The sequence below is a fragment of the Neopsephotus bourkii genome, unplaced genomic scaffold (genome assembly GCF_033783945.1).
Source record: "Neopsephotus bourkii isolate Nb327-2 ecotype Australia unplaced genomic scaffold, CSIRO-AGI_Nbou_v1 NB_756, whole genome shotgun sequence".
Lineage (NCBI taxonomy): Eukaryota > Metazoa > Chordata > Aves > Psittaciformes > Psittacidae > Neopsephotus > Neopsephotus bourkii.
In genome coordinates, this window is record NW_026901254.1 from 473,441 (window position 1) to 485,989 (window position 12,549).

At 37.7% G+C, this 12,549-nt stretch overlaps 1 protein-coding gene across 1 annotated transcript in view; it reads right to left on the minus strand.

Annotated features, from left to right (window-relative positions):
• Positions 1-12,549, minus strand: part of HCRTR2 (hypocretin receptor 2) — a 34,425-nt gene that overhangs the window by 16,046 nt on the left and 5,830 nt on the right. The window contains exons 2-3 of the mRNA XM_061354938.1: positions 2,178-2,356; positions 448-691 (exon numbers count right to left, since the gene is read on the minus strand). Coding sequence (XP_061210922.1) covers positions 448-691; positions 2,178-2,356 — 423 coding nt within the window. The remainder of the gene's footprint in view (positions 1-447; positions 692-2,177; positions 2,357-12,549) is intronic.

Consider the following 12,549-nt stretch of genomic DNA (forward strand, 5'->3'; position numbering starts at 1 on the left):
TAAGGACATGAAATTTATATTAAAGTCCCAAGAGAGATCTATAAAGGCAAGTCAAATATCAGCAATCAGCAAATGCAATATACCAAGGAAACAGAAATTTCTGTTCTCATGTAGTGATTTCTTAAGGGTAAATGCTGAAGTCTTTGTAAACCCTCAACATCCATTGATCACAGAATTATATAAGCCTCTGGGAAACATTAACACGGTCAAGGCACAAGCCGGCCTCATTCATTTAAACTTGGTTTCAAATGTACTTGGAGTCTTTAGCAATACAAAAGAAAATAGGATTTCACAGTATTTAAAAAATGGTAGTTCTAGGAAAGCTTATATAATTAAGAACATTTTGGTGATATATTTATACAACTTGACTGCATATTAATATAACCTGATATTTGTATTACTTAACAGCAGTACAGGTTCAGTCTTTATGGTCAATGACACACTCACCTCCCCAGTGCTCATCACACACTGTGAACAAGGTGGTTTTATTGGCTAACCCTGGGAACACACTGCTGCACTCCATAACAATAGCCTGAGGAATCATTATGATGCAGGACACAATCCAGATAATTATAATGCTGTTCCTTGCTCGCTTGGCTGTGCTTTTAAACATCAAAGGGTGACAAATTGCATACCATCGATCCAAAGCAATGCAGCTGAGTGTTAGTACAGACACAGAGACTGAAACTGTCTAAAGAAAAGGAAATATTATGTAAATGTGAATGTAATTATTTTCAGAGCTTTAAAAAATATTTATTGTAATTTTTTCCCCAGAGTTTTAAAAATTATTTGTATTTTCAACATAGTTAGCTCTTTATCTGCAATTATTAAATAGAAATTATCCCCATAAAAAGACAGAAAAATTATCCCCTTTTAAAATCACTTTTTACAGAATTACAACAGGTAACATCATCTGCCAGAATCCCACTAGAATCAATAGGACAATGAACAGATTAGGGTGCTACCCAAACTGAGTATGTATAGCAAGGTCAGATCCTGATAGAGCAAATTTATGCAAATTAGAATTTGCAAACTTCATCTAAAAAAATCCTTTTTTTCTTTGTAGCACAACTTTGTTTGTACATTTTCTGTGTTATATTTGGAAACCAGTACCACAATTTTGTCTTTTCAGTTTTCATGGGAACAATGGAAACTCAGAGTCTCATGAACAACTAGATTAACACAGACTAAATAATTTTACCTTCAATTCAGTATAGGAAATAACCTATCACTCTTTCACTCCGTACACTAGGTGATCATTTCACTTACTCTTTAGATTTTCTTCCATTAGAGGAGGAAGATTTTCCTCCATGTAGGCTTTGAAAAAACTTGTTATTTTGACTGCATTGAGCAGAGGACATACCTGCTGGAGAACTCTTGCCCTTGACAATGTGGCTCTTCAGCCTCCAGGTATCTGCTGAAAATATAAATTGTGCTGGAGGCACAGAGCAGGTCACCTGCATACATTCAGAGTTCTGCTTAATTCTTTTGATTTTATAATGACTGAAAGGCCAAGCACTTGTCATTCTAGTATGCCCAGTCAGTTCATCTAACCAGCTATTCTTGGAAAATGTATTTATCAATCATTTTGATGCAAATGATCTCATAACTAATCAAATCCACTGGTAAACAAGTGGTGGCAATTACTGCTTAAGGCAGACAATCTCATCAGCTCCCAGTGAATCTGAATAATTTGACTATTTCTAAAGAATGCAAAGTAAGTCTCTAAACACATGTGAAAGCCCAGAATCCCTTCAGATTCTCTGTCCTGGACACTTGCGTATTTCTTTAGGTTCACCCACAGAGTAAAAATGACTGTAATTCTATTTACAGACATTTTTATTGGTGTATATGCCCTATGAACTCTTAAAAAAAGATCACACACCAAAAAAAAAAAAAAAAGAAAAAGGAAAAAGAAACAGAAGAGCATCAGACAATTGTTTCAGAATGAGTATTGCCCAAGTCTAACAATCAGATGGAAAATACAGAAAAATATTCAGAAAGCATAAACATTTTCACAAGTGGACCAGTCCTTTAATCCTCAGCATGTACCCTGAGATATCTCCTTCAGTAGCAGACATAGTCTTCCATCAGCTTATCACTATTGGGAAGATGCTATTGTTTTTTATCTTCCTTGTAAAATGGGTAATGTGTATGCAAACACAGTAAAATAATACCTGTAAGTAGGGAATCACTTTGCAGAGGGGCTGCCCAAAGAACCATGTTTCTGTGATGTCCACTACTAAAGTTGCTGGAAGACAAGTAATTGTGACCAGAATGTCAGCCAGAGACAGGTTCACTATGAAATAGTTGGTAACTGTTCGCATGTGATGATTCTTCCACACTGCAATGCAAACTGAATTTGGAAAGACAAGTTAGTGAGATGGAAATGACTTAGAGAATACTTCAACAGGAGAACACTTAACTTTGCAGAATTGAGGAAATGTTTGTGTCCTTTGTTTAACACAGAATATTTTAATATGTAGTTCAGTGTAAGAACCATGTGTTTTCTTTTAGAGTGGAAATAAGAGGGTACATGTGGAGAGAATCTTAGTACACAATGAATAATTTTCCACACACCACAGCATGGGAAAAAATCTCATATATAAAGCAGCTTATTTTCCTGCTAGTTTATCTTCACAAACTACTTGCACAACTTTCTTCATGTCCATATTAATCCATTCGCTCTAGTCTATGTCAATATGCATCTACATTTGTAAAAGTTTATCTTATTCTTACAACAGTGTGATACTTCATTTGAAATGCTGTCACACGGAGTCTTGTAAGCTGTGCCAAGACAACAACAGTTTTATAATATATTTTGCTGACCATAATACATCTATTGCATCTGTAGAGATCTGTAACAGTTGTCTGGGTAACTGTGATTAAACGTAAGTAAATAAAGGTAATTTTTGCAGAATTAAGCACTACCATTTTAAGTGTGGTGTATATTTGGTGATGATTTCTATGATCAAAAGTGGCATGTAGCAGATACTTTACAACATGTACCTTTAAAGCATGTTTTATATCTTTTTCATCTTTTTCAGTTTGAAAGGCTTTCAGAAATGAGGCAAATCACTCCTTTAACATGGTTGCATTAAATTTATAAGCTAACACATTTAAAATGCCAAATGAGTCTGAGAAACTAGCCTAAAAATACATTTTTTATTAACTTTGAAAGTAAAACTCTGAGAGACTGTAGAAATCAATAGCTTTCGAATGTTTCAGATTCAGTCACCAAAAGCTCTTTAAAAACTGATGCAGAAAATTTTCCAGAAACACCACAATAAGTGTGGCAAGAAAGCAGTACAACTTATGTACATCACAGGTTCTTCTCCTGTAAACAATAATTCATCCATCATGCAAATCTGGATGAAGATTCAAAGTCTCCTTAATCTGTTGGGATACAGCACTATGCTTAATTGAGATATATTAAGCAGATCACAGAGTGCTAAAGAATAGAGTTAGAAAGGTCCTGAAGAGATTGTCCAAACCTAAGGTGGAATCAGCTAAACTATTTTCTTATTAAACTAGCTAAAGTAGCTGGAAGAAAATACACAGACTTTAAGACTCTTGAGATCAGACACTTCTTTAGATCCTAAGAAGGATGGTGTGTCTGTGTCTATCTTCCAGCTGCATGAGTTGGTCTCATAAAATGTATTATTTCATTCCACAAATCTTCTCTTGTTTAAGTCTTTAGACCAACACAACTACAGCAAGACTACCACTAAGCCATTGCTGGAAAGTTTTCATTTTAAAATCTGTTACACTTGAAGATACCATGCCTTTCTTAAATGTACTTCAGTGTTTAACTATTGTTCCTATTAAAAAAACTTAAATAACCAAACACTCTTCTAATGTCTAATCTACTTTTCATTGCTGCTATTTTATATCATCTTATTTCCCTGCACACAGGCAGGAATGATAAAGAGCTTTTCCCTGCAGCAGTGCTTCATACATGTAAAGATGGTACAACATTCCTGTTTTCTTTTCAGACTGTGTAATTTCAGAACTCTTATTTCCAGAGGAGGGGCTATATTTACACATCTAGGGATTATTTAGGACCAGGAAAGAGGAAAAGGTTAGTTGGCCTTCAGTTTCTGTAAGAGAAGGTGATTTTATCAACTACATTTTTAGGATATAGGTTTCCAAATTTCATCTAAAACTCCTGTTGTGCTACCATGGATGTTCTTTCTATCTTCTAATGTGCTGCAGACATGATACCAGATTCTGTAGTTTGCATAAATTTAATCTTTGCTACATACCTATCATGCTGTTGTAAATGCAAGTGAAATTCCCTCTGCAAAGGTCTTCACTCTTATTATACTGTTTTTGGAGAAAATCTCCCACATTATCCATTTCTTCCATTGTTTTTTTTTTTTTTTCCTGAACACAGAATTTTGTGTTCTCTTAGCTGCGGCCTCAGATATCTGACAGGCAAGGCTTATAAATCAAAAGCTAGAAGGAAACATCCATATTAATTGTATTTTCTTCCTATCTGGGTGATTTAAGTTACCTACTAAAGTAATTATTTATATAGGTTTGCATGATAATTGCAACATAACTATCCAGAGCTTTATCATTGTTACTTGGTGTATCGGTTTACTATAGTCAAAACTTGCAGTCTGATAACACAGAAGGCAGCACCTAAGAGGGAAGATAACACATTGCTGCCCCTCTGAAATGTTGTTCACAGTTGGAAATGCAATTCTGTGGGGAAAAATGCAAACAACATTTCATTTTCGATTATTTTAGCACTTAACACTAAAAGTGTAAAGGTTTTGACTTTTACTCATAACTCCATTATGTTGAGTGGACATTATGGTCCTGTCTTGTACTTAGGTAAAAGTTGGTATTAAGTGGCAATGTTTTCCTGTATTTTTTATTTCTTTTCTCAATAGGCAAAAGTTAAATAAAATGTTACTTTAAAAGTTCAGAGTTTGGATACTTTGCTCTGGTGTTATGATTTCAACAGTCCTGCATTCTACCTGATTGAAAACAATTTAGGCATTGTATTTCAACCAAGGATGTGAGTGTGTAAAGGTGCAAGGTATAAGCAGATACATGTTCTCTTTGACAAGGTTAATTCTTATTCCTGTGCTGACCTGTCTGGGGAAAGCACCTGAACATAAACATTATTTCTGGTAAAATAAATCCATTAAGTTAGTGTATGTGAGGTCAATCTGATCAGCAGCAAACTGCATCAGAAATCAATTCATAGCATTTTGCATGTTGTGTTCACAGCTTTCTACCAGTATGAGCAAATGAAACCTCAGGTATACAATGAGTTTGTGTAAAGAAGTCTCTGAGAAAAAAGTGTTTTAAAAACAAGTCCGTTAACAAGTCCGTTTCTCCCCCCCCCCCCGCTGGTCGCAGTTATTGTTTTCAACCTGCACAAGCATTGGTAATGTTTTTTCAGTGCAAGGCTAAATTGAGCTCTGAGGACCTTCTGCAAGTTATTGAATAGGACAGAATGGTATGAATGACAGGAAGTCAGTTCACTATATTCCTTCCAGACTTGGTGTCCTTCGGAGTCTACTGCACTACAAGGTTATTCAGGAGTTTTGGACAATAGCTTCAGTGATATATAAGTGGTTTAGCAGATCATTGAGAAAGATGTTCTAGCCTGTGTTTAAAACCAATTATTTTATAGGTGTGCAAAATGGTTTGGTTACACCACTGAATATATTATAACTAGTTAAGTATCAGAACAAAAGAACTATTTATACTGTCCACCCTCACTCCTTTAAATATGCATGTTCATCTCAGGTAGTTTTATACGGAAGTGGAGGCACTCAGCTCCCATATAAACCCTAAAGAAACATGCTACAGAAAGGAAGCTCCATGGAGTGGGAAATGCCATCTGCCTACCCCGAGCGAAATAGCAGAGCTGTAGCTTTCCACTCAGTTTGGAGAAGAGAAGCAAGAATGGGAAAGGTAGTAAAGATGCTCAACTCATAGTGTAGTTTACCAAAAACCACTGCAAAATCATAAAATAGGAGATGAGCCCAGAACCAGCCTTCCTGAAACACCTGGGAGACACCACAGAGTTAACAAGATGCCTGCTTAATTATGGCACAATGTAGGGGCCTAAACTGAGGTCTTCAGACCTCTGTTGAAAATCTATGAAATAGTAAAAATAGCTCTGAATAAAACCTCGATTGAACATTATATGCAAATCCTTAATGCAACCTTTGATGTTTCCAGCTATAAATGAGAATGAGGATGAAAGTGGGAAAAGTTATTAACACAGGCACTGAAGAAAAGAGAATCAGAAATTAAAAGGGGGGGGGCGGAATAGGAGAGAAACATAACTCAGAAACGTGCTCCTACTGTGCATGATTTTCCCAGCTGTTGGAGCTCTACTGGAACTTAATTGCCTGGCCAGTGTATTTATTATTTTCTGTATTTCTGCTTTTATTTTATAAACCCACTCAAAGTTACAGTTAATAACTGAAAATGAAAACACGCAGGTCAGCTTTCACAACGGGCAGCTATTTTTCTAATGGTCATTGACTAACCCGGCTCTCAAAATCCTTCATCTCACCGGAGATGCTTTCACTTCCTTCCCCCAGAAAGAAGAGCTTTAGGTAAAATGCCTGCTGTTCTTATCTCTGCCACACAGTGTCAGTAAAAGCTCGGAAACTAGTTTGAGTTACCAGGCTGATGGTGGGAAAAACTTGAGGAGGCTTCCCCCAAACGAGAGTAGTTCTGTGATAATGACGCGTGTTTCAGAACCCATCCTCCAAACATTCACGACCTCCCACACCCAGAAAGCCTCGGAGGCAAGTTCCAGCAAGGACTAAACATAAAAAATTCAAATCAAAGTTAAAACTTGAGAGAGAGGCTATTAGGAGTCCATCAAGAAAGCTTCATATACCTCATTATATCCCTGATGAAAAAACAACACTCTATTATGAAGATATGGTGCGATTGGTATTTTGCATGTATACATTTAATCCCTGTTGGTTTAGTGTCTTGAGGCATTTTAATTAGAGGCTGTAATGCCATTTATTCAATTATTCATTGTATCTCAAGCTGAATGTGAAAACAATACAAAGATTCCAGCTGGTATAAAATGTAGCTGCTTGCTTCATGGAAGATTTATGCTGTCTTGAGCATATTAAACATTGTTCTGCAGTCCTTCTGCTGGTGGACTGGAGGTTCAGCTGTCAATTTGTTTTCTACATGTCAACCCTAAATCATTTCCTTAACACTCTGGAATACTTGACAACTTCTTATTCAGTGGGTCATCTTCCAGTGTGACTTCTTGGCCAAAATAGAAACCTAATTTCCATAACCAGCAATACCTGCCATTTCCTTCTATAAATGAAAACCACTACCTCTTACCTCATTTTTGGTGAATAATAAACCCAGATGGAAGTAAACAAAGAATGATCATTTTTCACACTAAGCTTCAATGATTTAATTTTGCTTTGCTAATTCAGTATCACAACTGTTTGACTAAAATATCACAATATAGCCATCCAGCAGTCATTTGGAACTGATGTTGTGATTATAAGCGCTGGTCATTAACATCTCCAAATGCATGGGGCAGAAAGCTCCCAAAGAGCTTTACTCCTTTCACAGTATTTTGTAATCAAACAGTGATTAAAAAAAAAAAAAAAAAAGTTAAAATAGATTTGAGTTACACAATATGCCCCATCCCTGAAAGTGTTCAAGGCCAGGTTGGATGCGGCTTTAGGCAGCCTGGTCTACTGGAAGGTGTCCCTGCCCACAGTGGGGGGGGAAAGGAAGGATGGGAACCAGATGATCTTTAATGTTCCTTCCAAGCCAAACCACTCTATGATTTCATGATTCTTTATTCTCAGCCTCCTAGCCCAATCATTTCCACCTGGCAATAATTGTTTCTCCATATGGCATTCTCCCCCTTGTTTTTTGTTGATGACATTATCTACTGTGAATCATGATCTGGGTGGCAGGGTGTCAAGCAACACAATCTGACTGAAAGGAAGGCTGAGTAGATAGGTTATTTAACATTAGGAGAGACAGAACCCCTGTGGAAACACCGAATCAACACACGCTGCTGGAAGGAAAAATGCTGTCACTGAAACTACTTTCATTATGAATGATTACTGATTAAGGATTCTTCTGCTTTAACTTGAGAATCTAAAAATTAGGTGTGAAAGACTAAGCTTATTTTATTTATTTTAGGAAGGTTTTCCATGAGTCTTTCAATAACTTTATTAAACTTGATTAAACTGTAAGAAGTACTTTAACTAATTGCAGAGGATATTTAATTAAGGGGTTTTGAAACCAGCAGTGAGAACAAAAAATCTAAAACAAGATGATCTTTTCTGTGAATAGGGAGATGATATCTACTTCCTAAACTGTCCATCTCTTTCCCACTATTAAACTCTAAACTCACACATTACTTCATTTTTTACACAACTGATCTCATCTGAAAAAAAGGAGTCCAACATAAGAACAAGCTTATGTTGAAAAAAGTAACAGAAAGAATGACACAAAGACACTTTTTATACAATGTTTATTATCAAGCAAATATTAAAAAAATCATATAGCTGGTAATACCCAGCAGATAAGAAATATACTTTAATATGTGATGTGACAGCTGAAAAGGTGGACAATATTCTGGGCTGCAGACACAAAGGAATTACATAGCCACCCAGTGAGGTGACAGCTCCTCATCAACAGGACATACTAGATGTGTCAACAGATCTGAAAAAAATCATGGAAGCATGACAAAAGTAGGAGGCTAGGTCATGCTCCCTGGGTATCACACAAATATTTATATGTGTGCTGGTTTTGGCTGGGGTAGAGTTAATTTTCTTCATAGTAGCTGGTATGGGACTGTGGTTTGGATCTGTGCTGGAAACAGTGTTGATAACACAGGGATATTTTAGTTATTTCTGAGCAGTGCCTACACAGAACCAAAGCCTCTTCTGCTTCTCACTGCACCCCAACAGCTGGGAGGGGGGACAGCCAGGACCGCTGACCACAACTGTCCAAAGGGGTATAAACCAAAATATTGTAAACCATGATTTGATTTGCTGAATAACTGTCCCTTCAAGTGTTAAAAAGCCATGTGTTGTGGTTTAACCCCAGCCAGACAGCTTGTTCACTCACTCCCCCCCTTTTTGCCCTCCCCCTACTCCTGGAGGGAGGGAGAGGAGAATCGAAAAGAATGCAACTCCCACAGGTTGAGATAAGAACAGTTTAGTAACTAAGGTGTAACACAAACCACTACTGCTGCCACCAATGATAATAATGATAAGGGAAATAACAAGGGAAGAGAATACAACACCTCAGCACCAGGCAACCGACAACTCGCTCCCCCCCAGCCCGACCAAGTACCGGCCGATACCTCCTCCAACCCTGCAGTCCCTAGCCCTTCCGGGTAACCCTCTTTTACATCCTGGGCATGACGTGCTGTGGTATGAAATACGTCTTTGGTCAGTTTGGGTCAGGTGTCCTGCCTCTGTTTCCTCCCGGCTTCCCTTCTCCCTGGCAGAGCATGAGGCTCACAAAGTCCTCGGCCAAACCAAAACATCATTGTTATCAGCTCTGTTCAGGCCAAAAGTCAAAACACAGCACTGTACCAGCTACCAAGAAGGGGAAAAATGACTGCTGCTGCTGAACCCAGGACACCATGTAAGTGTAGGCTCTTAGTGACATGATTTACTGGTGACTTGGCAGTCCTTCATGATCATGTCATGTTTTCCAGCCTAGTTGATTTTATGATAACATTGAACATATGAAATCTTAAAGTATTGTGTTTAATATCAGCTTTACTGAAATGTACTAATGTGACACCATCTTCCACAAAAGACAAGAGTCTACATAAATAAAAGAGATATACAGGAACAAGTTTGCTTGAAGCAATACATTCTCTGAGATGTTTTCTAGCTACCAAGTGCTCTATTGTATGCAGGGTTTTAAAAGGACTTACAAGAACATGAGTTACTCATGTTCTCCAGCCAAACTTATATATTTAATATATTGCCTTATTATTACAGTGACAGAGAAGAATACAAGATCTATATTCTGCTTGCTGGAAAATAATCTCTACAGATTAAAATACAGACTAATAGCATGACCATCTAATTGGCGCAGGTCTCATTTTCTAACTTGTTCACATTACATAATTTTAGGCAATTATCAACCTAATGGAAATGGGAATTATTACCAGAGGATCAGTTATGATGTAAAATAAGGCTGTCCAAAATGCCAGGTTTCATCAGCTCTGGATGAAGTGCAAGGTACCATCACACAGTTTTCCTGAGCTAACTGTACTGATTATAGATTGTCTTTAAATTGTCCACCATAAACACACAAATCATTACAGGTATTAACTGGTAACCCCAGTGATCTTTGCAGAGCTGACTGTACTGAATGACCAGCTATTTCATAACCACATTGATATACTTTTTTTGTCTATCCATAGTAGCAATAAAAAGCTTACAAAATCCTTAGACACACTTTGTGTTAGAGATGGAAGGACCATAAATATAGCTGTCATACTGCACAACATTACGATAAAAAGATTTCACACTCCATTATGATTCAATTTAAACCCGCGTGACTCATTAAAATCAAGGTGTGTTTTACAGCTGAAATGCTTTGCATCTTTGAAATAATGATTCAAAATGCATCTGTCAGTGTATAATGGAGTTGCACTAGGAAAAACCTTTCCATGTTCATGCCTGTTTCTAATATAGATGAAAGAATGCCTTCTTTTTAGGCTACACAAAGAAAAACAATCTGCTATGCTAATAAAATGCTACAACAAGTATCTTGTACAGTATGCAACTTCTGAATCTATTTCATGAATCCACATTGCCAATATAATATTCCAAAACCAAGCGAAAATCCTTGCAGTCTTACTGCACTGAGAACCAGGAGACAGAACACAGCTGTCAGGGTTTAGTGCACCCCCAGCCTCTGCAACCTCTGCCCCCTCCCCAGGGGTTAGCTGTCTGTAGTGGAGGTCAGCTCTGGTACAGGGCAGCATGGAAGCTGGGTTCAAGCTGCTGGGAACAGAGCTTTCAGAGAAAGATGTGAGATGCCTCTTTTGCAGATCACTTCTTTCCCCGGGAGCTGCATTTAAGCTCAGGTTCTCACTCTTAGCTCAGGCAAAGATGACATTGCTAGCATGCGTGTGTGTTACTGATTTTGATTGTAATCCTCACCCACTGACTTGACTTTCTGGCTTTACCTCAGACCTGCTTCATCACTATGGATTTGTCTGGCAATTGCTGGGAGGTGACTGAACCCTGGTAAACATCATCAAACCTACCATGCTCTCAGGCACTGTGGGACTGTGTTGGTGAACACATTGCCCTGTCAATCATGCTGCTGTTTTCAGCTCCTGGCTCTCCTTCCCCTAGGGAACAGTCCATTCTAGCTCTTCTCTGATGGTTTCCACTTGTGAGATATACAGTAAGTAAACCAGCTGCTAACATAAACAAAACAGCAACAAAAAGGGTTTCACTTGATATGCAACACAGAACATAAACAATGCTTTACAAATAAAGAAGCATTACAAAACCTTCGTGTTTTTCTGAAAGATGGTGAACTAAAGCAGGAAGTGACAGCAGCTTTCATTTTATTTGGTAATGCCCCAAAGACATTTCTGGCTGAAGAGTACTTCACTGACCTAAGGGAAAGAAAGATGTGTTAGCCTCTCTTCAGCTCCTGACAGTGAGGGCTTTACTGGTTTTAGTGGCCTTGGAATTGTGCAGTTGCTGAATAGCTCTGCTGAATTGCTTTCCTTCTAGAATCTACTATCCTTTCCAAACATCATTCAAAACATAAAATCAATAAGTACCCAGCATATCCTGCCGCCATCAAGGCTGCATCTGTTTTGGGTCTGAATAGCAGAGCTGGTTTTCAGAGATATCACTCCAACAGCTTTGAGAATACATAAAATAAAATGGGATAAATTCTTTAGAGGTTTCACATGTTTATCAGGAGTACATCTTGAAAGTAAAATGAAACTAAAACAAAACCAGCAACAATAAACTTTGCTATTTGCTTCCTAGGTAATCTGTCAAATACATGCTGGTGTTTTCCCTTGCCACCAACCCCCGTGCCATAATGTTCTGGCATTGCAGGGGAATTCTGACTGACTGGTGACAGTTCTTCTGTAGGAGCTGCTCAATAGCCAGTCTTTAAGTGAAAGGTTATGATACATCAGATGAGAGATTTTTATCAGCAGTGCCATAGACAGAAGAAAGGAAGAAAACTGGATGGCAGAGGAATTCTAAAGTTTTACTTTCCATTTAAATGTAGCCTCAGAAGTAAGAACAATAATGCTAGTTAAAAGTAGTTACAAATTAAACAGAATATGACTCCATATGTAAAGGTATCTATTTTTTGTTTCTCTTTCAATACCTTCTAATGGGCTTTGACCTCTGAGATCAAGCACTTTTCCACTTGTTCAGATTCCAGTCCTCCTCCTTTATCACCAAATGAATTCACAGCATAATCCTGTCCTTACGATGTTAGAAGACAAGTAGCCAAAGTGCTTATTATTTTACACTGACTGAAAAAAATACTATCCAGGGA